This window comes from Tetrahymena thermophila, assembly GCF_000189635.1.
Source record: "Tetrahymena thermophila SB210 genomic scaffold scf_8253915, whole genome shotgun sequence".
Classification (NCBI taxonomy): domain Eukaryota; phylum Ciliophora; class Oligohymenophorea; order Hymenostomatida; family Tetrahymenidae; genus Tetrahymena; species Tetrahymena thermophila.
The window spans coordinates 305,413-330,750 of record NW_002475974.1 but is presented as its reverse complement, the minus strand read 5'-3'; the positions used below and the strand labels follow the sequence as shown (position 1 = coordinate 330,750).

Sequence of the window (25,338 nt, the reverse complement as noted above, 5' to 3'; positions counted from 1 at the left end):
CCCAACCCCAACCCCAACCCCAACCCCAACCCCAACCCCAACCCCAACCCCAACCCCAACCCCAACCCCAACCCCAACCCCAACCCCAACCCCAACCCCAACCCCAACCCCAACCCCAACCCCAACCCCAACCCCAACCCCAACCCCAACCCCAACCCCAACCCCAACCCCAACCCCAACCCCAACCCCAACCCCAACCCCAACCCCAACCCCAACCCCAACCCCAACCCCAACCCCAACCCCAACCCCAACCCCAACCCCAACCCCAACCCCAACCCCAACCCCAACCCCAACCCCAACCCCAACCCCAACCCCAACCCCAACCCCAACCCCAACCCCAACCCCAACCCCAACCCCAACCCCAATAATACATTTGTTTTAACTCTGTGTATTATAAATCTTTATTATTTTCATGAAAATTATTGTATCATTCAATTTTTTAAGCATATTTAATATTTAGTTTTTTTTATTTTATTGTAAAAATTAAAGTTTTATTTTAAAAATTATAGCAAATATAAACTTTTAATGCTTATCTTAGATATTTTCTATATTAATTTCTATACATATTATTAAACTCTATTGTAGTTTTAAATTTTTTACTTATTAATATTTGGTTTTAGAAATACTCATCAAAAGAATATGTAAATATAAAGTTAATCAAGCTCAAATCAAGTAATGTATATATAATTATATAAATAAATAGTAATAAATATATTTATAAATAAATAAATTAATATTGTTTAATGTATCTTTCTATATTGTTTTAATTTTAAAATTTTATTCAAAATAAAGTAATTAAATTATCAGCTAATTAATTATTCATTCATTCATTCCTTTCTGATTTTTCATTAAAAACTTTTTTTACTAATTGTTCATCTACTTATTCTAAATTTTGATTTTATACTTTATGTTTATCTAACTATTCGTCTGAGGCCACTTTTGATTTTACTGACTGGCTACTTTCTGAATCACTCTCACCACTGTTTGTTAATTTATTTAATTAAATAATACTTTTTGTGCATCCAACGCATTAGCAAAACCTATCGAAATTGAGGCGTCGATTATGATCAAAGTAGAAATCTATTTCACTTACAAGATCCATAAATTTAATTTCAAACAATTATCTTCCTTCACGTTACAAAGCCTTTTACAAATTAAAATTTGATAAAAGAACATTTTCTGAAAATTAATTTTATTTTACTGTTTTGATATCATCTTCATTTATGTATCCATTTTAATCTGCGTCTATATAATTAAAAACTTCTATTAAACACTCTTTGTCTTATAATATATCTTGTCCTAAGCAAGCGCTTAAAAAATCTGAATATTGTAAAATATCAGCATGCTAAAATTATTGCTGCTCTTCTTTAGAGTTATTTGTAAGCTATCTTAAGAAGTTATTACAAAATGATTTAGTCTATTCATTTGCTTAAATACCTACTTTTTCCATTATATCCTATAAATCTTCCTAAGTCATGTACCCTTTCTATTCTTCATCTAAAGTTCTAAATAAGTTTCTCATATGAAGTTCTTTTTTTTTTGAAAGGAAATTTTTTATAAAAATAGAGATCACCTTTTGTTTCATAAACGAAATAGTAAATAGTTAGTTAAAATTCTAGTTTGTTGATAAAAAAATTTACTTCTTTTTTAAACTAATTTAGATAGTTATAATGACTCAATCTATCTAAAAGTTTTAAATTGTGAGATTTTTTTATCACTTAAGTTAATTTGAGTGTTGTGTTCCTTAGACTGAACCATTTATGCTTAAGAGCATCTTGTATAGTAATTCTGATTTTAGGATTGTATACAATCATTCTTCTAATCAAATCTTTTCCTTCTTTAGAAATAGTTTTCCAAATTGGGTTATCAAAATAAAGCTTAGCATCATGTATTTATTACTGCGACTTAAAAGGAAGTTACCCGCATATAAGTCTGTACATAATTATGCCTAAACTCCAAACATCGCAAGATTTATTATAAGACTTATTAAACATAACTTCAGGTGCTTAAAATTTAAAATAAATTTTGATTATATAAATTGATTTACAACAAGTAATTAATATTTTTTTTTTTACTATTTTGAAGTAGAAGTTATTTATTCATTTCTAAACGCTTAATATTTATGACTAAGTTTAAAATTTAAGTAAATAAATGAATTACCCATATATGCAACTGATCCAACCATAGTATGTCTTCTATCATCATCCCCCACCTTTTTTGCCAGTCCAAAATCAATTATTTTAATATCGGAGTTTTAGCTTTCACTTTCAAACAAAATATTTTCTAACTTTAAATCTCTATGAATGACATTACGCGAATGCATATAATTTACAGCATAGAAAAGTTTTTTCATAACATCTAAAACATCTCCTTCTTTAAATGTCCACTCAAGTAAGCTTCCTCCTGAACAATATTCCATTACTATATATATATTCTTTTTATCTATATATGTCTCTATAAATTTAATAATATTTGGGTGATCCAATATCTTGCTAATTTAAACTTCTCTTTTTACATATTACAGTGGAAGTTTATCGATGTTGTTTAAACTTATCACTTTTATAGCTACTTCTCTTTATGGTTCTCTTTTTTGTTTAGCATGGTATACACAGCCATATGTTCCTTTTCCAAGAGGTTTTATTATTTCATAAAAGTAGTCTATATTTTCTATTGATGCAATAGTTGTTTCATTCTTATCATCTTTATCATACCAATCAAGTTGCTTAATTCTAGTGTTTGAGATTCTTCTTTATGAAGCAATTGATTTTTTTACTTCAACAGATTTTGCACAACCCATATTGATGTATAATTTTATTATATTATTTATGGTATTAATTATCTTCTTAAAAGCCTACTTTATAAATTTCTTTACTTGATTGAATTTCAAGAATTTATAGAATAAAATTGTATGTATATTTTGATTGAAAATATAGATAAGCAAAAATCAAATTCAAGAAACAAAAAATTAATATTATTATTATTATAAACAAAATGATTAATATAGTAGCACCTGCTAAGCATATATAGTTATAAAAAATAAGCAACAAATTAAAAATGTTTCCAAAAAGCTACATAACAAGCTACAATAAAACAAGTTAATTATGAATGATAAGGGATAAGTATGATTAGCTATTTTTATTAATAAATAAATTAAGTTATATTTTTAATCATATTGTCTTTTTATTTCACTCTACTTTAATTATTAAGATGAGGTTATTATCTAATTAAACAAGATATTTTTTTTTATTTTTTTTAGAGACTTAAAATAAAAGATTTTCTTATTTTTTTCATTTAATTTTTTATAGATTATTTTTAATTTAAAATATTCAATTTTTATCATTTGTCTCTATTTAACCGGATTTTTTTTAAAGAATATTTTTATTATCTTCAATGTAAGATTTTTCTGATACTGATTTACTATTTTCACTCTCATCAGAATCTTCTTCTTCATCACTCTCATTAATTTAATCTTATTGATTTATTTTTTTAGTTTATTTACCCTACTAATTAAAACCCAAGCAAGCACAAAAACCTTGAAAATCCATTTTTTTTTCTGCATCGAAATATGTATCAATTTCCTCTATTAAAGATTATAGTTTTTCTTTAGAAAACTATCTTCCTTCTCTTTGGAGGGCCTTATTAAAAATAAATATGTTTAATACTTAAAAAATTTATAAAAACTTACAGCTTCAATATCTTATTAAGTTATTTTAGATTTACTATCAACATCAATAAGACCAAAAGCATTTTTTAGTTTATCTAAACTACTCACTAAGTCTTAACCAACGCAGCCAGCTAGAAACTCTGAATATTCCACAGTATCATCTACTTACACATTATTTATTTGGTTTTATGAGTTGTTTTATGCTGTCTTATTTACTTCTTACTGTTATTTATCTATACCTAATTTCTACAAAGTCTCATCAATTTATTACTTTGTCATTATGCCTTTGTTTTCAGAGTCAATAGACTTAAATAATTTTCTATAATTTAACTCCTAATCTTTAGAAACATATCTCTTTACATACATCTACAAAATCTTTTGAATGTTTAAAATTATATTAAAATTATTTTAATTAAATATTTTGTTTGTTACCTCTTTTTTAAATTATGAGAAATGATCATACAATTAAAATTTATTTAAGACGAGCAAATGACCTGGTTAGAGTTATATCAATTATGAAATTTGAACAGTTGATCTTCTCTGCTAGAACCAACTGTGTTTTAAAGCCTAATCTATTGTAATTCTGTATTATGGGTAAACATTTACCATTTTTTTGAGCAAATCAAAAGCATCTCTGCTTACTGAGCTCCATATAGGGCTTTTAAAAATTAAAAGCCCATCTAAAATCTACTATCTCTATTTGAAAGGGAGTTCCCCACTTAGTAATCTATACATAATAACACCAAGACTCCAAACATCACAAGATTTATCATAATTTTTACTGCTTAAAACTTCAGGTGCTAATTTTAAAAATAAAAATTTCCAGTAAAATTTGAATTAGTAGCTTAAAATCTAGAAAAAAAACTACTTAAAAAATTCAAAATATTTTGAAAATTAGTTAATAAAATTCTCTTAAAAGCCCAATTATTTTAAGGTTATATTTACATATCCATATTTTTACAGTATCCAACTGGCTCAAAATTAAATAAATATTTTTTTCAGAAGTACTTTAAAAATTAAGATTCACACCATAAATAAAAATTATGCTATTAGAAAAAAACTACTAAAAAAATTCAAAACATTTTGAAATTTATTTAATAAAATTCTCTTTCGAACTCAAATATTTTTAAAGATATATCTACATATCCAAACTACTACAGTATCTAACTGACTTGATTGTAAATAAATATTTTTTCAGAAGTACTTTAAAAATTTAGATTCACTCCATTTATAAAAATTATGCTTCAACTCCTTGAATTTTAGAATTAATAACATCTGCAATTTATCAATGCTATCAAAAATTTAATTTGAAACGTTAAAATTATTCTAAATATCTAACTAAACTTGGTAGAATATTTATATTTATTAGTAAAATATTTTCATTTTTAAATAATTTTTAATTTACCCATATATGTTTCAGATCCAACAATTGAGTGACGTCTTGCCTTTTATTCTTTAGGCACCTGCTTCGAAAGACCAAAATCAATGATTTTAATTTCAGAATCAGGTGAATCTCTCTCATAGAGGATATTCTCTAATTTTAGATCCCTGTGAATAATGTTTCTTTTATGCATATAATTAACTGCATACAATAACTTTTTCATGATATTTAAAACTTCTTATTCGCTGAATTATTTTTGAGATAGGTTGCCTCCAGTGCAATATTCCATAACTATATAAATATTCTTTTTATCAATATATGTCTCTTAAAATTTTATAATATTTGGATGGTCTAAGCTTTTGCTGATTTAAACTTCTCTTTTTATGTATTGTAATGGTATTTTTTTTATTTAATTTAAATTTATAATCTTTATTGCTACTTCATCAAATGGTTATTTTCTTCTTTTAGCTAAAAATACGCTGCCAAACTATCCCTATCCTATTTATTTTATGAATTCATAAAAGAATTCTATGTTTTCTATTGATGCAATAGTGGTTTCATCTTAGTTTGAATTTTTATCCCATGAGAGTTGCTTAATTACTTTTTGATTTTATATTCTTTTTATTTTTTTTTCTGAGCTAGAAACTTCAGTGGATATTGAGCTAGAGCATCCCATCTACACTAAATATGTATAATTGTCTAATTTATTTTTTTTAATATAGCTCTACTTTAGAAATATTACTTAAAAAATCTAATTAATTATAAAAAAGATTAAAGCAGTGTGATAATTTTAAGTTACTTTGCCACACTCAAAATGAAATATTAAAATACATTTTTTAGTTTATTCATTTTTAATTTCTTCGATATCTAAGTACTTACTTTTATAGTATAAAACTAAAATAATAAAATGATCTTATTCTAACAAGCATTATCATTAGTTATTTTTAAAAATTGTGGAAAGAATATTTACTGGTTCATTTATTAAAATGTATTTAAACTTTCATTTTATGCAATTGATAACTTTAAATAAAATATAAATATAAAAACAATTATATTCTTTTAAATTTTTGCAAATAATGTTAAATAGATATCAGATATTTATTTTAGAATGTTATTATATTTTTTAATAATTAATTTCAATTTTTATATAAAATAAATAAATGTTTAATTAAATGTTATTTGATCTTACTTTTTCAATTTTTTTAAATATATTTATTTAATTTATCAAAAATTATAAACAGCAAGTGAAGAAGAGGAAATTAGAAAACACCTATTTAATATATAATTAAAATTTTATTATAAAATTACAAAGCATAATTGTTTGTAGTTGTTAAATTTTAAGTTTAATATGAATATTAATTATGAATTAAATAATATTTATAAATTTAAAATATTAGATTTACTAATAGGTTAACTTCTAAACCTAATATATTCTATTAATATGTTATAAAAACTCTTAAAACTAGTATAAATATTAAATTAATATTAACTATTTAATTTCATTATTATTATAAATAATCTCTCACTAATGAATATCTTTAAAAAATTTAATCTCAATTTGTAATACTAAAACTTAAAAGTTTTGGTTTTTATTCTTCTTTATTTTCTTAGACTGAAGTATTATTATTATTGTTGCTATTGTTTTATTTGATGTCTGTAGGTTAATTTTTCTTTTCTTCTTCAATCTACATTTAGTTGCTCTCTTTTTAATTATTTGGGTTGGTAGGATATTTTACTCTTTTTGGATTTAAAAAAACATTTTGGTTAGGATCAAAATCTATTTTTTATGATTCTTTGTCAAAGAGTATATTGCTCTTATTTTCCATTACTGAAATTTTCTTATTTCTTTCTAGTAGTTTAAGTTTTAAATTATTTTTATCTGCACTTGACTATATTTATTATGATATTTCTTCATTTTTTTTCACCTTTTTTTAAATTCTTTCAATTTAAGCTTCATTCTTTTTTTTGAATTCTTCCATATCATTTTTGCTTGCATGACTTATAGTTCCTTCATAAGTTTTACGATATCCTATTTAGATTAAACTTAATTAGTTATTGAAATATTTAATTATTTTATTACTTGATCTTTTAATGCAATTGGAGGGAAACTTTTTCAAAGCATCATGAGTTTAATCTCTAGTAAGTCCTATTAAAGTTCCACTAATTAATTATAATTTAAACTTTATTTAATAACTTTAAATATAGCTTACAGCATTATTATATCAAAAGGAGAACGATGATCAAAGTCTGAGGAACAAGAGCTTGAAAAAATAATGTTCTTTCCTTTAGTCATTTTTACAATGTTGATGCAATTTGCTAAAACTGTTCTCTTTTTTGCTGGATCTAATCATATAAATATTTTAATTGAGAACATGAATTAATTTTTTAAATTTACCTTCTATAGCTTCTGAATAACATATTTCAAAAGATATCCCTTTTCTAACAGCTTCCTAAATCCACCCTCTTTTAGGGATAAAGGGAAGTCTCTCACTCATATCAAAGCACAATATATCATAATCCTTCAATAAAAAAATCATTTTACATTAAAATAGAGCAATTGATTATTAATTACATCATAATCTATGCAAAGTGAGTGAAAAACTTTTTCGTTTCTAGTTTTAATAGCTATAATATCGTAGGTAGCTAAAGCTGTATTTGATTTCTTTTATATTTATTTTTATTAAAAAATTTATTTTTTTAAAAAGATTTAACCATACGAGTTATGGAAGATACTTTCCATCATTTATTTCTAGAGTAATCCTTTTTAATTGTTCAAATTTTGAGACATTTGGTAAATCTTTTTACATATTCATTGACTTCTCGACGCTTTGTTGCAGAGTTTAATTTGAAACTAATTAGATTGAGCAAGGCTATTAATTTTTCAAAAATTGGTTAGCCATTCATTTTAATGTTAATTTTAGTTAAATTACTTTAATTTAAGTATTCATATCATTATGATCTTGATTCAAAGCAACACAAGTATAATCATCTTTATTATTTAAATTTACATTAACAATTTTAATGATATGTATGCATGTATGATATGAATTTATTGAATCTCTAAAATTAAATTTATGTACCTTAAATACAACTTGTTAAAAGAGAAATATATCTAAAATCAAGTGCAGTATTTTTAGGATCTGCGCATTTTAGATTAAGATCGTAAGACATTTAAAATTTTAATTTAATTCTATAGATTATTGCTAATTATTAAGGCTATGCTATTAATTCTTATTATTTATTTATAATTTTATTAATACACTTTGAAAATATGTTTTTGATAGTATATTAAACAAACAAGCAAACAAAACCAAATAAAAAGTGTCTCAAAATTAAATTGTATTTATCTAATCTAAGCAAAAGTATCTTTCTGTAGAAGTAAAAATTCTACCTTTTAACATAATAAATTCATTTATAAAAATTTAATTAATTAAATTAATGTTAAATAAATGAGCGATTTCAAAAATAAATTATAAAACATTAACAAACTTAATAAAATTATTATAAATTAATCAATTTTAAACGGTAATTATATATATCTCTTATATTTATTTATTTACTTGTAAGAACTAAAGAAAATTTTAAAAATAGAGGTAGTGATTAAAAAAAATAAATTTAATTAAAAATGAATTTAAAAATAATAAATTTTCCATTTTTACTTGAAAAATGATCAAATTAACCTTTTTGATTAAATTCCAAATCCAAAATCTGAGTTAGTTTGATTTTAGGATTAATAAATTTATAATTTTGTAAATTTGCAAAAAATAAATGGTAGAAATATAGATTGAATTTATGTTTACAAAATTAAATAAATATTTATAAATTAATATATGCCAATGTATTTATATATTATTTTAATGAATTCATATAAGTAATGCATAGTATTTTTATAATAAGTGTTATGATAAATTCATTAATCGAAATAGCAACTTCATCAGTAAAAAATTTAATATATTTAAAAATATTAAATCCAACTTGACATATTCAAATTCCAAATTCAGAATCTGGTTTGGTGTTAAAATTTTATATTTCTGAGTGCTCATTTCCAAAAGAAGACCTTTTCCTAGGCCTTAAAAAGTAATTTTATGTATGTTATTAAAATTATGATTCTTCAGTCCTTAACTATTCATGGACAGACTTTTAATGGTCGTTAACTTAAATATTAGCTGAAATATTATGTTCTTCCAGTGGTTTTTATTATTAATTTGGTTTTATCATTTATGGGATAGCACTTTCCTTTTAAATTTATTTTATATTTTTTGCAGCATTTTCGAGTTATTTCTGTAGCTTTGAAACTTTTTTTTTATAATGCTTTTTAACTGAATTTATATCCTTACTTCTATATTGAAGAATTTTAACCCATTTTTTATACTACCTATTATCTGCTATGGTTTTTAAAATAAAAAAAACTATGATGCAAACTAGTAGAGGTTACCAAAAAACTATATCGAGAGATTCTTAAAAGAAATATGAGTTATAAAAGTACTAAAATGTATAGGATAATATATTAGTATTATTTTATGTGAAAGGTCCACATACTCTACTTAAGTTATCTGCAAAGTAATGTAAAGGCTAGTCGGCCAAGCTAATGAAAAAGAAATGTAAAAACATAAAGAATACAGTAAGCAAAAACATCTTAACTAATATCCCATGTATGTCTATACTTGTGATAGTTAAGTACTCAGGTAATTTCCATTTCTTTATGATAAAGTAATTATGAAGAAGTAAAATTAGATTTAAGATTAAAGCTATAGGGAATAAAATAAAATTGAAAGGCGTATTCATAAAAATAATCATATTTGATATTATTAAAGGTATTGTGTCTTCTACAACTTTAAATTATCTTCTATTTTTATTATCCATAGCACATTTTAGCCCACTCTTTACATGGTCATCATTTTTTTGTATCAGATTGAGCAATAACTTAAAGTACTGCTTTAAGTATAGAATAAATACATAGTGAACCAAGTACAATGAAAATAGACTATGAGCGGTAGACTATTAAGGGCAAACATAGCCATCATTTTAATAGTTGTAGTCAACAATATTTACTATAAATTCCTCTCGAGTAAAGGAAGCTGTACATCTAATAAATATATAAATGGAATAGACTACAGCCTAGTAAATAAATTCTATTGAGTATTGAGATTTTAACTATAAGCAAGAATTTTCAAAATGACGCAAAACACTCATTAAAATTGCAAGAAGAAATGATACTACTTCAACAAGAGCTATTACCACGATAGAAAAAAGACATTCATTAAGAAATAATGAATTAGGTATAACTTACTTGTTAAACAGCTTATTGTTGCAAAGAATTAGCATAAAATATCCAGAAGCTAGCATAGTTGAAATGTATAATATGTAAAATAACATATCCTTAAGTAGCTGCTAAATTTAATTTACATAAATTTATCTTCTATACACTTAATCTTCATCTTCAAAAGAAGAAAATACTTTGTTTGTTAAAGATAACTAAAACCAAAGCCTCGGTTTCTCGCCTGGTATTTTCCAGTTGTATTCACAGAATATCATGGTAAAATATTTTAACCCCTTAGTTTTTTAAACTTCAAACATTACAGAGTTCTTTTAGTAGTGCAAATATCTATAATAACTCATCAAAATAAGTATAGCAGCTAAAAAAATTATCAAGAAGTTAAAGTAGACAATTAATCCTAAACTATCTTGTAATTAATATAGATAAAAAATCTAAACTCCTTAAGATGAAATTTGATCTGAATATTGAATCTATTTATTTATTTTTAATATTTAAAATTATCGTAAGCCATAATAGTGATTTAATTTGTGAAATGAAGTAGTGTTGGTGAAACTTTAATTGGAAGGAGAAAAAAAAATATTAAGTATTCATAACCAAACAAAGTAAATTGGCAAATAAAAACAAATCAAAAAACTTTAAAAAAATTTAAATTAAGTGTTAAATCTTACTATTTATTTTACTATAGGAAAGATAAATAAGATAGTGCCAAAAAGGTAGTAATTGATACACGTCGTGAGAAATTTGAAATGGAATATGGATTTCAGACCAAACATGTTAACAATTTTATAGACAAATTCAGTTAAGAAATGATTGTACTGAATTTTTTTAACCAAAAAAGACCATAATTTTTTTGTTTTCTAAATGCAATTGTTATAGGAAAGATCACTCTTCTTTTTTTCTTGCAATTATTTTTCTTACTGCCTATTAAAAAATTCTATATTTTCAATGCTCTATTTTCTTTTAAGAGCATTTCCTACTGTCGTAAGTGCATGTCTTTACTAATTTTATAATCTATTTAACTCTTTATTTTTTAAATCAAGCTTGAGCATGTCCTACTAATTCTCTTTTATTTGGTTTTCTTACTAATTTACATTTATACTGTTATTTATAGATATGCTTTTAGGATCGTTTTTAGAGTGATCTAAAGAGTTATTTATGGGTATGATTCTAGCAAAATTTGAAGTATGATGCATAGCCTATTGCTTAAAATTGAAACCATGACTTGAGTCATATTATGGAGAAATTATTATTTAATTTCCCTTAGTAGATCCATTATTACTTTAAATAGAATGATAGCTTTGATGCATTATTCTATGCGACTATCTTCTTTGTAAATTTTTCTTCATATCTGTTGAAAGATCATAATTATTTAAGTTATGATCTTCAACTGCTTAATTGATATCCTCTACTTACATTTTATTTTAGTTCAGATAGTTAAAAACATCACTTTTAGCTCTACTTCTATTTTCTATTTAAGGTTTTTAAAGCTCTGCAATTTAAATTAATTTATTACCACCATTTAATCTAACTGTATTTGTAGGTACTTAGTAGGGATTATTTTAAAATTCAGCAGGTTCGATGCTTCTGAAAGATTTGCCAACAATGCTTTTTCTACTTTTTTAAGGTGTAAACCTATTCTTTATTTAATGCTATGATTAAATTTTAGTTCTTGATTTCCTATTATCATATAAATTATAGTCGTCTTCAATATCTTTCGTTATTTTGTTATTTTGTTTTTTATATTTGTTTCTCTTATTTGTTCCATAATTTATACTCACATCTGATTCAGATGATGAATCTGACTATGAAGAATCAGAAGAGTCATTCGATGAAGAGGAGGATGAAGAAGAAGAGTTGTAATTCTTTTTTGATTAAGGCTTTTTAGAATACTTGTTTCTCCCCATTATTAATATTGTTTGTTATAAATATTATTATTTTTTAAAAAGAAAAAAGTAAATTAAGATAATATTTATAAAAAACAATGCGCAATTTTTCAAGCATTATAAATAAATTATTTAATAATTTATTGGATATATTTTATGCTAAAACAATGTAAAGATATTTAAAAATATCTTAAGCTAACTATTTTAGAAATTGTTATATATATGTTAATTACTTCAAATAAATATTCATGAATGATACTATTAAACTAGCAAATCAGAGTAATTAAAATGTAATTTTGGTTCATATAAATTTTCTTTAAAAAATTTTTTATGAAACTTATAAATAGTATTACAAAAATTCTAAAAAAATACATTTTAAAAAGCTGATGTTTAACATGTTAGTCCTTTGAACATATTTGTTACAGTATCTTTAATTACTTTTTTTTATACTTAAGTGGTTTTTATTTCTATTTCTTTTATAATTTTCATTCAGTATAAGTAAATACTTGAACGATAAATATTATTGCTTTTTTTTAGTAATTGTTTTCCTTGAATTATTTGAAAAATGATTTGATGACACGGATCTCTACTTAATTCTGAAAACCTTCCAATTTTTAAATAATTTCAAAGGAATTTTGGTTTTTATTATGGTTTTTATCTTGCTATTAATGATAGGATTCTTCATAAATATTGTTATAGAATTTTACAAATTAAAATTTTGATAAAATAAATATTGTCAAATAATACTGGATTATTTGTAGATAATTTACAAAGTAAATTTATTTAACCATTACCAGAAGCAAGGTAAAGACAATATATTAATTCTTAATTACACATATTAAGATTTTTTCCATACATTAATATTTTAAATTAGAAATTAAGGCTAATATTTTATGAAAAAAATTTTATGTTTTAACTTGGCAATAAACCAATCAATTATCTTAATTCCATTAAATTTTATTTTTATAAAACTGAATTAAGTGAATTTATAAAATTATTTTTTTTAAATAAAAGCATAACTTCAATTCCTTTTATTATTTAATTCACGTCCATAGTTGATATTTAGAAAATTGTTATTTAAAAAAATATAAATAATAAATAAGCTTAATTATTTCTTATTTTTTGATATTTATAAAACCTTTAGTAAATTATTTGAATGAATTAATTTTTTTAATATCAAATTAAATAGCTTCAAGAGTAGTATACTCAAAGTCTAATACTTACCTAATTTAATTCCAATATATTCTTTCTATTTATACTACTAAGTCTGAAAAATAAAACAGATTTAATTTATATTTTTTAGCTCTATAGTTAAAATAATATATTATGACTTTATTTATAGCTTTATCTAAAATGAATGTTTAAAAAATATAAAAAATTTCTTAAAAAAGTAATATAAATATATACCTCAAAATATTTGTAATTAAATATAAAATTTATTTAATATTTTAATTAATATTATTCATTTGTTATTGCCATATATATGTGATGATTAATTCAATAATTGACTCTTTTAAAAAATTACAGTATTTATATAATTAATAATATTATAATAGATGATTAAAATTAAATAAATTTTATATTTAAAATTTTACTTTTATTTTTCCACATTATTTTTGAAAATTCTAAAATAATCATAAAAAATAAATAATAAGAGAAAAATTTCTAAAATGAAATCAAAAAGTAAAAAAAAAATTATATTTAAGATATTAAAATAATTTAGAATAAAATAAAATATGGTGAATCAATCTCTTAAGTAAAGTAAAAGTTTCTTCAAATAAATAAAATCAAAATTTTTTAAGCTAATATATTGATAGCTATTATTAATTTAGTACATAAAACTTCAAAGAAAGAAAGAATATATCAATATAATATATTTGCATTTACTATTTATAATAATTGGTTATCTAAATTAATTTTATGTACAAATCGATTTCTTTTTTGATTTATTTACTAATTAAAATGCAATCACTTAAAAAGTCCATAAATTGAAAAAAAATATTATTAAAATCTTATTTTTCTAATAATAGCTTCCTACTTTTATATTTATTGGATTGATAATTTAGCGAAAAAACATTATTTAATCGATTGCATAAAGGAACGACTACAAAATTTTTAATCATTAGATTTTGCAAACAAATTAATAAAGAAATTCAGACAAATAATTAAATCACTGCAATTTTTAATTAAAAGTTTTTGTTAACTTTTAAAATCAGATTTAACAAAAAATGATATTTGATGATGAGATAATTGAAGAAAAGTATGACCCAAGAAAATTGCCATCGATGATTCCATCGTATCATCATGATTAAAAGCCTGCGTAAATTATTTTAAAATAATTCCCTAAACAAAAATTGGGAAAATTAAATAATTTAACTCATTTTTATATCTGATAAGTTATTTTATCTTAACATAATTTTAGAAATTCTTTAAAAGCAAATGAGATAAACAAAAGTTAATAAATATAAAAAGGCTCTTCAGTACAAATAAAATTTAAAATTAATAACTCGATTGGATTAGATTATAAAGTAAGTGAATAAACTCATGTCACTAATATTACTGAAAATGAAGAGTAGCACCCGTTTAATTAGCTAACTTTGTATTAGCAACGGATTCCATTTAGCTACAAAAGAAGTAACAGCTTAGAAAATTTTGATTCTAAGTTAGTAGAAGTTTTACAATCTGCATAAGAGAAGCATGCTCAGAAAATTCGATCTATCAAAGTCAATTAAAATTTATTACAGTCAATACACTTGGCCTAATCTCAAACTCTGGATTATTGTATGAACTGTATCCACAATCACACTGATTAGAATAATTAAAGCGATAAAAATACTTAACATAAAGAAGTAGACTAACAAGTAAGCAAATCAAAAAAGGTGGTATTTAATAATACAGAGGTTTTATTTGATAAATTAAGACTGTGCTATGACTCATAAGTAAACTAAGGGCCTCTTGTTCCATTCTAAAAGAGTTAAATTCAAAATATACCTGCAGCAGCTAACTCTAATCTATTTTAATGTTTATGTCATTGCCATAATTCTAATCAATTAGTTAGTACTTTTCGTCACAGCTCAAGCTGTAAAAGCCATAGTGGATTCAAAAGACATAACTAAAAATTTCACTCTTCAATTATAGACTCTTCTTAATTCTAATAAGCGACCTCAAACGTTTAATATAAGGATTCATCAAATAGCAATATATAAAGTATTAACGAACCTGTTATTAAAAATAATAGTTCGTTTAACATTTAATATTTTCGTAACAAATCTAAGAGAGCAGTATCTATGATAGAGATGATTGATAATCCTGAAATACGTAAAAAATGGGTAATTACAAAAGTAATTTAAATGAATTTCGATGTACAATTAACCCACACTCTCATCCAATCAATAGATTACTTTAACTTGTCAAGAGAATAAATTTTGGATTAAATGATAGATAAGTTAATTCTATTCAAAAAACAGAGAAATCAGCAATAACTAGAGGGTTCTTTGATTCAACCCCAAATAACTAAAAACGATTTCATCAAGTATTAACAAAGTATGAAGTTGAACAAAAGTTCTTTCAGGAATGAAATTCAAAATCAATCAAACTTCAATTTACAAAAGCAATAGATGGTAGCTAATTCTAATACACACAATTTGGAATTATCTTATTCGTTACCTAGGTATAACGACCCTAATTACACAAAAGGAAATGCTGGTGTTTAAAGTGTTTATTATTAAAAACATTTTTCTTAATCACCACCCTGTAATGAAAGCATTCAGATAAGTTAAGCAGTTGGTAAAAATATGATTAATTATCATTCAAATAACAGTGCTATTTTTAATTCCTAATAAGAAAATGTAAGATAATCAGTTTCTCCATAACGTAGAAGAAACAACTATATTAAAAATAAAATGAATAAAAACAGCTTTGTTAAAAGCAATGTTTCCTAAATTAAGCTGAGCTATAGCCATATTCAATCTGATGCTTTTGAAAGAAAATAGAATATTAAAAAAAAATCTTAAATATTGTAATAAAAGTTTTTTAAAGAAACAAAAGTAGGCATTTGTAGTGTTTGCTTTGAAGAGCAAGTCTTAATTTAAATTTCTTCAAGGTGCAATCACTTTTTTTGTTCATACTGCATAACTAATTATTTTGAAGAAAAGATAGCTAAATGTGATGTATTAGAAATAAATTGTTTAAATTTTTAATGCCCAAACAAATACACAGAGACTGAAATTAAAGAAGTTGTAGAAACATCTACTTTCTCCTAATATTAAAAGTTTAAAAAATTGATTCTTATTAGACAAGATCAAACTTTAAGATGTAAACAAATAACTCAAATAAATGGAAAATATTTATATATTTATTTAAAATTTAAAATTCAAAGGGTGTATTTAGCTAGATTGTAATGGAGTATTAAAAGGAAGTACTTGTAATCCTAAAATGTAGTGCCCAATATGTGGGACTTAATAGTGCTACATTTGCTCAGGGCTCTGGCATGAAGGTATATAAAAATAAATAATAATCTTTTTTTTTTTTGTAAAATAATAACTTAAAAATATTATTAGGGATTAGATGTGATCAAGCAATTAATGAAGAGTATGAAAAAGAATAGTAAGAATTAAGAAAAAATTGTCCTAAATGTCTAAAAGAAGTTAAAAAATCGAAAAGTAAAAAGCAAAAGAAGATTATCCTTACTTAAACTTTAAAATTTTATTTTATTAAATTTAGAATCAGTAAATAAGAGTACTTGCAAAGCATGTGGTCACAGGTTTTGCTGGCTATGCAACAGAAAAGTTACTCCGTTTCATTTCAGTACATGGAATTTCTTTGGGTGTCCAGGTAAAATTTAATTTTTAAAAACATTTAAATTTATTTTTTTTTGTTGGTTTAAAAACAAATAAATAAAATAAAATAAAATTCACAACAAAAATTAATTTTAAATCTTCATAAATAAAATTTTTATAAATAATTAATGAATGACATTTATTTAAATTTTTTATCTCAGAAATAATTAATGATAAAATTATTAAACTAATTATGATAATATTTAAATTTAAAATAAAATAGGGATGATCAATATAAATTAAATACCATCATGGTATCAAAAAATGAAATATAAAATAAAGGCTTTTTGTGAATATTTAGGTTAAATGACTTTGCTACTTATTTTACTTATATTATATCCTATTTTGATGGTTTTGGGAAGCTTTTTCTTACCTCTCTTAGTTTTTTTTAATAAAAATGGTGGAACTATAAAATATCGAGGAATTAAAAAGTTTTTTGTAGTCACAGGTCTTGTTCTATTTGGAATTATATTGTATCCTGTGTGGTATATTATTTCTATAGTGCCAGGGTTGTGTTGGTTTACAAGTAAAGTGCTTCATTATTTACAGAGCCAAAGAGATAATCAAAAACAAGAAAGTGACGAAGATCTTGACGATGAATTTGAGATATTTTCGTAGTAAGTATCTAAAGGTAATAACGATAGTGGTCTGACAAAGCCAGTATGAAATGATCTAAAATCTGATTCAATAAAATATCATTTTAAGGCTATAATTTAATTACAATAAATTGATTTATAAATTTCAATCAACAAAATGTTTGTACACCCAAACAAAAAAAATAATAATAATAAAAATTTTAAAAATTAAAAGACAGACAGATTAGAAAAAAATCTAATAAAACTTAAATTAAATTCAATAAAAAATCCCCTTACACAATTTCATAAAAACGCCAGTATCAATCAGTATGGCAAACACACAAATAATTACTAAAGATATAGGCTTTTAATTATATTTTCCTAACTTTTATAAATAAAATAAAATCACTTTCTTTCTTTTTAAAATAAAAAGTTTAAAATTAAAAAATTATATTAAAATTAATTTACTAGTTTATATACTTTTATGAATATCTTAATGCTCTAAATATAATTAATAAATTGTAACTTTGGTTAATTAATAAAATATTTTTATATTTTTTACATAATTTAATATATACCAAATTCTTTTATTCATATTATTCTTCTTTAATTTTATTTTATTATTTTATTTTTTTATGAACTCAAAATTATTTAAAATAAATTTCTTCTAACTATTTTATGTTGTTTTAAAATTATAATTACTGCAATTGTTCATTTGTTTATATCTGATAATATTATGGTCAATTTTTAGAAAATTTGAAATAATTTAGGGCTGTTTTTTTAATAATCTGAAAATTTAATATAAAATTAGTTTATAAGGTAGATGTTTAAACTGAAATCAAGTTGACTATGAAATATGTACAATTATAATATTTATTTATCTAAAGCTAATTTAAGAAATAAAATAAATGAAAATATGAATATAATATTTATTTTATTCTAATTATTTATTTAATCAATCAAAAACTTTGCCATTATATATTGCTTTTAATTATTGAGATAGACGTGACATTTGTTTATTTATAAGTTAGATTTATGAAATATATTATTTTAGAATAATAGTATCTTCTAAAATCTAGAATAATTTATCATAATCAATTCCAAGATAAAATGGAAAATTATAAATTGTCTTTTTATTTTAATTTTTTTTTGAATAATCAAATAAAAGCTTTAAATTAGTAAGAATTCTAATTAAATTAAATATCCTTGGAAGAAAAATCAAAAATTAATAAAGGAAATTAAATAAATAAATAATGGAATAGGAATAAAATCAAAATAGCTAGAGAATGCAAGAAGAAGTTCCAATGAGATTATTAAAGATTAAAACTCTCTCTGAAACAGTTTATGAGTTAAGGGTTCCAGCTAATGTAATTTTTACTTCATATTGAAATTCTATTTCCTTCCTTTCTTGTATTGAAATATTTTGAACAATTAATAATAAAAACAGATGCTTATCAAAGATTTAAGAATTAAAGTGTAAGAAGTTAGCGGCGTTCCAGCAGATAGATAAAGAATGATATGCATGGGATAATAACTTATCGACACTAAAACTGTTGGTGATTATGGTAACAAAAATTTTTGATATATAAAAAAGACATTTTGCAAATGATTTTAGTTAGCAAGTAAACAAGCAGATGAAAAGCAACATATTAATTAATTAATTATTTCAGAATGTCTATCAAAATACACATTTAAAAAATTGAAATAAAAATGTTTTAATATTAAATTATAAAAGCTAAGGACCCAGAACAACCAAATTGGATTCACTTGGTAGCAAAAGTCTAACAATAAAATGCAAATCAACAGCCTTAGTAATAGTAGGCTTAATAATAATAATAATAACAGCCACAGTAGTAAAACAATAGAAGACCATTAGATATGTTTGGGGGAAACGTTTAAATATAATAGGGCAATTTAGGTGATTTGTCATAAATATTAGGGAACTTAACCAATTTATTTAATATATAACCTGGAGCTAGATAGTAATAGTAACAATAGCCTAATTAATAATCTTAGTAGCCATAACAAAATCCTCTTATTCAGTCTGCTTCATTCACTTTAGCTTAACCTTTATTTTAACCTTAACCATAGCACTCTTAAGCTCAAAGCTAAACTTAACCATAAACTCAATAGAATCCTCAAACATAATCTACTGCAAGATCTAATTTAGTTAGTAATTAGTAGCCTATCACTATTTAAAGATAAATTTAACTACCTCATTAAGAATTGCTCAATTTAGGATTAATATGCAACAATCTTATGGGAGCTTAAAGTACTTTTCCTGGACCTCCTCTTCCTATGCTACCAAATAGATCTCCAGCTGCAATGATTGGTTCCTATCTAAGTAATTGGTAGTTTTAAGTATAGCGCACTCTACCATTTGTCCATCGCTTAGCAGAATTACTTTAAAGAGAGTAGTATATGAATTTGTAAGTAGATAGAAGTTCCACTCAAGCTCTTTCTCTGGAAGTTGGACGTGCTTTAAATGAGCTTGTAGCTTGCACTTAGCCACTTGTAGGAATTTTACGTGATATCTAGTTAGATTAAGGTCCAGGATAAGCTAGATTTGAATAAAATCCAAATGCTCCTGCCCCTGTCTTAACAAGACCTCCTGTATAACATCCTATGCAGTCATCAAACAGTTAAAATTAGAGTGGAAGCACTTCAACTAATACTTAAAATAGCTAAAACCAAGCAAGCAACTCTAATACCAATAACACTAATATGAATAATAATAGCAATAGAAACTAATAATAGAATGTATCTCAACCTAATGTATAAGCTACTATTTAAGTTGGCTAAGTTCCAATAACTTCCTTTTTTTCAAATTAGCAATAAAGAAATTAGGTCAATAATTAGCCTGCTTAAAATAATAATACTAATAGCACTTAAGCTTAATAACCTGGTTAAACCACAATAAATATTACTTAAAACCCTAATAATGGTGCTAATGATTCTTTAAATCAATTAATATCTTAAATTAGTGGAGGACAAAATGGAGAAGTAAGAATTGGAGTTATGAACACAATGAATAATGATTAAGAAATTTAGATTGTAGGCATAGGATCAACTCATGTTGTGGATACAGACTCAAACATCAATTTATAGTAAGTTTTAGGAAATATTTTAGGTAATTAGAATATTAACGTGAATGCATCGAGTGTAAATACTGGCAACAGAAACAATAATTAATCTAGAAATAATAATTAAAACTTAAATGAATCAGAATGGGAGGATGAAGAAGATGAAAATACTATTGGAATAGAAATGAGCAGTACCATTAATTTGAATGGAGATGAAAATCTACTCTAAAATCTTTTGTAAGGTTTAGGTTTACCTAATAATGGAAATTCTAATATTACCATTAATGCTAGTGGTCCATAGGTTTAAACTACAACAATAAGTGGTGCATAAGCTGCAAATTTATTATCTTAACTTAATAGATAGACATAATAATAAAACCAACAGCAATAGCAACAAAATTAGATGCCATCTTCATAAAATACAAACTAATCTTCTAATTCTTCTTAATAGTAACCTTAAAACTAAAATTCTAGTTCACAGAACAACACTTAAAGCTAGTCCCAATAAAACAGTTAATAATAATAGCAAGCAGTTTAGCAATAATAGCCTTAAATGGGATTCCCTTTTATGATGGGAGGATAAAGTGGTGGATTTAACCCATTAAGCATGCTCATGGGAGATGGAATTGGAGGCATGATGAATATGACCGTTGATGAATTAATCAGAGAAAATATGACAGAATAAGATTAAGAGCAAAGTGAATCTGATGAATTAATATAAGCAATTGTTGGCCAATTAAGAATTTCAGATTTAGTTTAGAGCTTTATGAGTAATAAAAAGCTTAATTTCAAATTAAAATAAAATATATTTTTTTAAAATAAATAGGTGGTCAATTCACTTTCTTAAACAGCATCCAATAAAAGATAAGAGATCAAATTAGCTAACGCAACTTAGGAAGTAATTAATTATTTTCTTTACAAATTCGATCTATAAAACAAAATATGAAGATATTTTATCAAATTTAATAATAAAAAAAATTATTGATGAAGAAATTAATTAAGAATATATAAATATTCAATCAAAAAACTTTTATTAAATAAATGAAATATGTTAATAAATAATAGAATTAATTTACTAAATAAATAATTAAATTATCTCAAATATTTATTAAAAGATACAAAATAATGAATAAAAATATTTTATAGTTTTATTAAATTATTATTTAAAAAATTTTATTTTTTAGGATAAGAGTTTTCCGAAAAGCTAGCTTAATCTTTGAGCTCATACTTAGTAGTTCCATAATAACATAGCTAATTAGTTTATGAAGGTTTAGAACCTGAAGGCATAGCTTTAGATATTTTAGAAACAAGACTTCCTACTGTTTATGATATAATTATGAGAGATTTTCCTCAAGATGGGACAGAGACATTTAGTGGAGAGTTTGTTTATGAAGTTAAAAAAATAATTGGAGAGTTATTCACTGAATTTTCTGAATGTTTACATGGAGGATTAAATGATTTATAAGTTATATTTAGAGCTTGGGTAAACGAACCTATAACAAGAATTATGGGAGAAGGTAGCATGGCTTTAGTTGATTCTTTGATCACTACTATGTTGTGGGAAAAAGTCAAGGCTTTGATTTTATAATATTAACATGAAAATGTAAAATTATATTTTTTAAGCTGAAATATTTTTTTAAATTAAACGAATATTAGAATAATAATTAGAGATCTGCAGAAGAACAAAAGCAAAACCAGGAAGGAGGTTCAAATGGTTAAATGGAAATTGAAAATCCCACATAAAATCGTGCTGAATAAGAAATTGATGTAAAATATTTAACTTTAAAAATTTAAATAAATTATTTAATAATTTTTTTAAATTGAAAGCTTTTAGAAGATATCGAAAATGAGCTTGAAAAAGACGAAACTAGATTTGAAAGATACAACATATAGCTTTCTGAAGAATATAAAAAAGGTGATTTGATGAAAAAGAAAGATTGAAACTAATTTATTCAGTTTTCAATAAATTAATCTAATAATTTAATTATTAAATTTGTAAATATTTTATAGAATCTGTTTCTACCTCTTTAGCTATTTTTGTCTTAAATTTAAAAAATTTCAATAAATTAAATATTATAAATTAAATAAAATATTTATTAAACTATTTCAGAAGTCATTATCAAAGTTGAAATATTTTAATTTACAGTTTTTAAAAATTATTAATGCTTCGGCTGATTTTTTTTATGCAATTTTTTTACAAAATAATAAATTAATATGAATAATTAAAAATTAAAAAAAAATAAATCCATTTTTAAAGACATTATTTTTAAATAACTAATTAAGTAAATTTATAATAAATTTTAATATAATAATTTAGGATTTTAATAAAACCATGTTTTTAAGTTTTAAAAAGTAAAGAAGAAATTAATTTTAAAATATTAAAGAAAAGTAATTTATTTTTTGAAATTAAATACTAAATAAAATATATAAAATTCAGAATAAAAAATTTAATTTTTTTGAACGATAATTTTATTTTTGATTATAAAGAAAATAATTAAATCTAATAAATTATAATATTTTTTTATTCTACAAAAAAATTTTGAAGATTTTTGAAATATAATTTTATTTATTTTATTAACTTTATTTAGAATAAATATCTTACACAAAATAAAAGTAAATTAATTGCAATTTTTTTCTGAAGAAATAATTATTTTTTAATATCAATAAAATAAAAATCTAAATTCTATTAACTTTTCCTGTTTTTTTCATCTTTATTTTAATAAAATATTTTCACTCTTGTAAATCAACTCCGTCTTACTAGAGCTATCTTCTAATAGTTTCAATTTTAGTTTGAAGAATTTTAATGTCACTTTTGTAACCAGAATTCTAAACTTTTCTCTTTTAATCTAATTTTTCATACCTTTTTATTATTAATAATTACTAGTCTTATTTGTTTAAATTGTTGATGATATTACTTCTCGTTTAAGCCTGAAAGATCTTCTTCTAAACGCTTAATTTTATTGAGATAAATTTTCTGGACCTGATTAAATTAGTCCTTTATTTATAATAATTAAAAAAATTATTTCTTTTGTCAATTTTTGTAAAGTTACTTTGAGTATTTGAATATTTTCTTCTTTTGATCTAACTTGATTTCTAAATACGTTTGCTGCATTCATAGAAATTTTATTTGCTTCATTTTAAGTCTATTTATTTTCTTATTCAGCCTACTTTTCAATAATAAGTATTTTATTTGCTAAAGCAGTATTCTTCAATCTTTGTAGTTCATTTTCTTCTTACAATTTTCTCTCTTTCTCATTTGTTTATATTCTTAGAACAAATAATTCTTTTGATAAATCTATGTGCTATTTTTCAAGTTCTTAAGCTTTTTTTTACAATTCTTCAATTTTTTGAGCTTTTTAGTTGTTATTTTATTGAATTTTTTATTCTCTGTCTAAGATTTATAGTTTTAGTGTTTCTAGCTTTTCCATCCAAATTTCTTTGTCTTTTTCAATTTACTCCCTTAATTCGAAATTTTCTTATTCAATACTATTTATTCCATCAACTGGTAAATGAATATTAGTAATTACACATTTAGGCTAACCTTCTACCAATCCGTCTTTTCCTACTCTGATATATAGTATATACAAATATTTAAAATACTAATGAAATTTAAAAATTATTTACTTTTTTAATGCTGTCTCAAAAGCAGCACGATTTCTGTGGATATTAGTATCAACTTTTGAAAAAGCGTAATTTATCTCTTAAAATTTATAAATAAAAGAACTTCATTAATGTGTTTTATGTATTTATTTGTAAATTTTACCTGGCTTTTTATTTTTATTTAATACTACATTTTCTTAAACTGGTTCAACTAATGCACCTAATTCAGTAATTTTTTTTTAATCCTCTAAATCTTTTAATTTTAATAATTCATTTTCCCTTTAAATAACTAGCACATTTTATCTTTCTTGGTATAGAATACTCCTAAATTTATCTAGAGTTTCCTTAAGAGTATTAACATCATCTCTTCTGCGCGTTAACTCCCATTATAATTTATGCTTTTCAGATTCAGTTGTAACAATTTCATTTAATTTTTATAACCACTCACTTCTTTCTTTGTCAAAATCATTAATTCTGTCTCTATAATACGACAAAAGGCTATTTACATAATCTTCTTGATTGCAAGCCATTTTAAATAAAAGGGCCTTATCCATTTCTGGGAAATGAGAGGCTGTTTCTTTAATTGTGTACATTATAAAATAAATTGATTTAATTTGCTAATAAATGATATCTCTTAATAACTTAAATATTTAATTTCCAATAAATTTAATGTAAATAAGTTGTTTTAATTTCAAATCTATAGTATTTTTGTGATTTAAATTATCTTAGAATCTTAATTAATTTCAAATTTATTGTATTATAAATAAATGATCGAAATCAGTAAAATGAAAGATTAGGGTTTAAATAAAATTAATTCTTTTTAATAATATTTTAAAGTTTTATAAAATAATTTTTTATTTACTTTTTTAGTTTAAAAAATTAATTTAGTCAAATCCATATTACAACAATTCCACATTTAAAAGTTTTTTTTATGAAAAAAAAAAATAATAATTAGGTTAATAAATAACGACTTGAAAATTCAACGAATAGGAAGATACTATTTAAAATATAAAATAAGGATAGAAATTGATTGAAT

General features: G+C 23.2%; 7 protein-coding genes across 7 annotated transcripts; 2 read left to right on the top strand and 5 right to left on the bottom strand. All coding sequences in view use genetic code 6, as the record gives it.

Moving 5' to 3' along the window:
* Positions 1 to 823: 823 nt before the first annotated feature.
* On the bottom strand, positions 824 to 2,797 carry TTHERM_000690080 (Serine/Threonine kinase domain protein; the record flags this gene model as incomplete). The annotated part of the gene is made up of 4 exons (XM_012800813.1): positions 824 to 1,144; positions 1,202 to 1,573; positions 1,641 to 2,005; positions 2,161 to 2,797. The coding sequence occupies 4 exons, from the start codon at positions 2,795 to 2,797 to the stop codon at positions 824 to 826; spliced, it is 1,695 nt and encodes a 564-aa protein (XP_012656267.1).
* A 529-nt stretch (positions 2,798 to 3,326) lies between these two features.
* Positions 3,327 to 5,721, bottom strand: TTHERM_00690080 (Serine/Threonine kinase domain protein; the record flags this gene model as incomplete). Its single annotated transcript, XM_001027011.2, has 4 exons — positions 3,327 to 3,635; positions 3,686 to 4,039; positions 4,097 to 4,464; positions 5,070 to 5,721. The coding sequence occupies 4 exons, from the start codon at positions 5,719 to 5,721 to the stop codon at positions 3,327 to 3,329; spliced, it is 1,683 nt and encodes a 560-aa protein (XP_001027011.2).
* Positions 5,722 to 6,598: 877 nt separating this feature from the next.
* Positions 6,599 to 8,216, bottom strand: TTHERM_000690079 (RNase P subunit p30; the record flags this gene model as incomplete). Its single annotated transcript, XM_012800812.1, has 8 exons — positions 6,599 to 7,074; positions 7,126 to 7,205; positions 7,256 to 7,388; positions 7,441 to 7,564; positions 7,618 to 7,707; positions 7,763 to 7,915; positions 7,976 to 8,034; positions 8,126 to 8,216. 8 exons carry the CDS (start codon positions 8,214 to 8,216, stop codon positions 6,599 to 6,601), a joined length of 1,206 nt encoding a protein of 401 aa, XP_012656266.1.
* Positions 8,217 to 8,761: 545 nt separating this feature from the next.
* On the bottom strand, positions 8,762 to 12,311 carry TTHERM_00690050 (transmembrane protein, putative). The gene is made up of 2 exons (XM_001027008.2): positions 10,992 to 12,311; positions 8,762 to 10,793 (listed from the first exon to the last, which is right to left on the bottom strand). Exons 1-2 carry the CDS (start codon positions 12,225 to 12,227, stop codon positions 9,030 to 9,032), a joined length of 3,000 nt encoding a protein of 999 aa, XP_001027008.2. The 5' UTR covers positions 12,228 to 12,311; the 3' UTR covers positions 8,762 to 9,029.
* A 2,123-nt stretch (positions 12,312 to 14,434) lies between these two features.
* Positions 14,435 to 17,710, top strand: TTHERM_00690040 (Ibr domain protein; the record flags this gene model as incomplete). Its single annotated transcript, XM_001027007.2, has 6 exons — positions 14,435 to 14,526; positions 14,629 to 16,520; positions 16,585 to 16,701; positions 16,766 to 16,867; positions 16,929 to 17,039; positions 17,268 to 17,710. 6 exons carry the CDS (start codon positions 14,435 to 14,437, stop codon positions 17,708 to 17,710), a joined length of 2,757 nt encoding a protein of 918 aa, XP_001027007.2.
* A 1,006-nt stretch (positions 17,711 to 18,716) lies between these two features.
* TTHERM_00690030 (ubiquitin family protein) lies at positions 18,717 to 22,643 on the top strand (the record flags this gene model as incomplete). Its single annotated transcript, XM_001027006.3, has 7 exons — positions 18,717 to 18,986; positions 19,067 to 19,184; positions 19,355 to 21,472; positions 21,529 to 21,600; positions 21,887 to 22,305; positions 22,359 to 22,469; positions 22,530 to 22,643. The coding sequence occupies exons 1-7, from the start codon at positions 18,873 to 18,875 to the stop codon at positions 22,641 to 22,643; spliced, it is 3,066 nt and encodes a 1,021-aa protein (XP_001027006.2). The 5' UTR covers positions 18,717 to 18,872.
* A 789-nt stretch (positions 22,644 to 23,432) lies between these two features.
* On the bottom strand, positions 23,433 to 24,895 carry TTHERM_00690020 (coiled-coil protein, putative; the record flags this gene model as incomplete). The annotated part of the gene is made up of 5 exons (XM_001027005.2): positions 23,433 to 23,562; positions 23,618 to 23,697; positions 23,753 to 24,269; positions 24,327 to 24,402; positions 24,466 to 24,895. 5 exons carry the CDS (start codon positions 24,893 to 24,895, stop codon positions 23,433 to 23,435), a joined length of 1,233 nt encoding a protein of 410 aa, XP_001027005.2.
* Between the last annotated feature and the right edge of the window lie 443 nt (positions 24,896 to 25,338).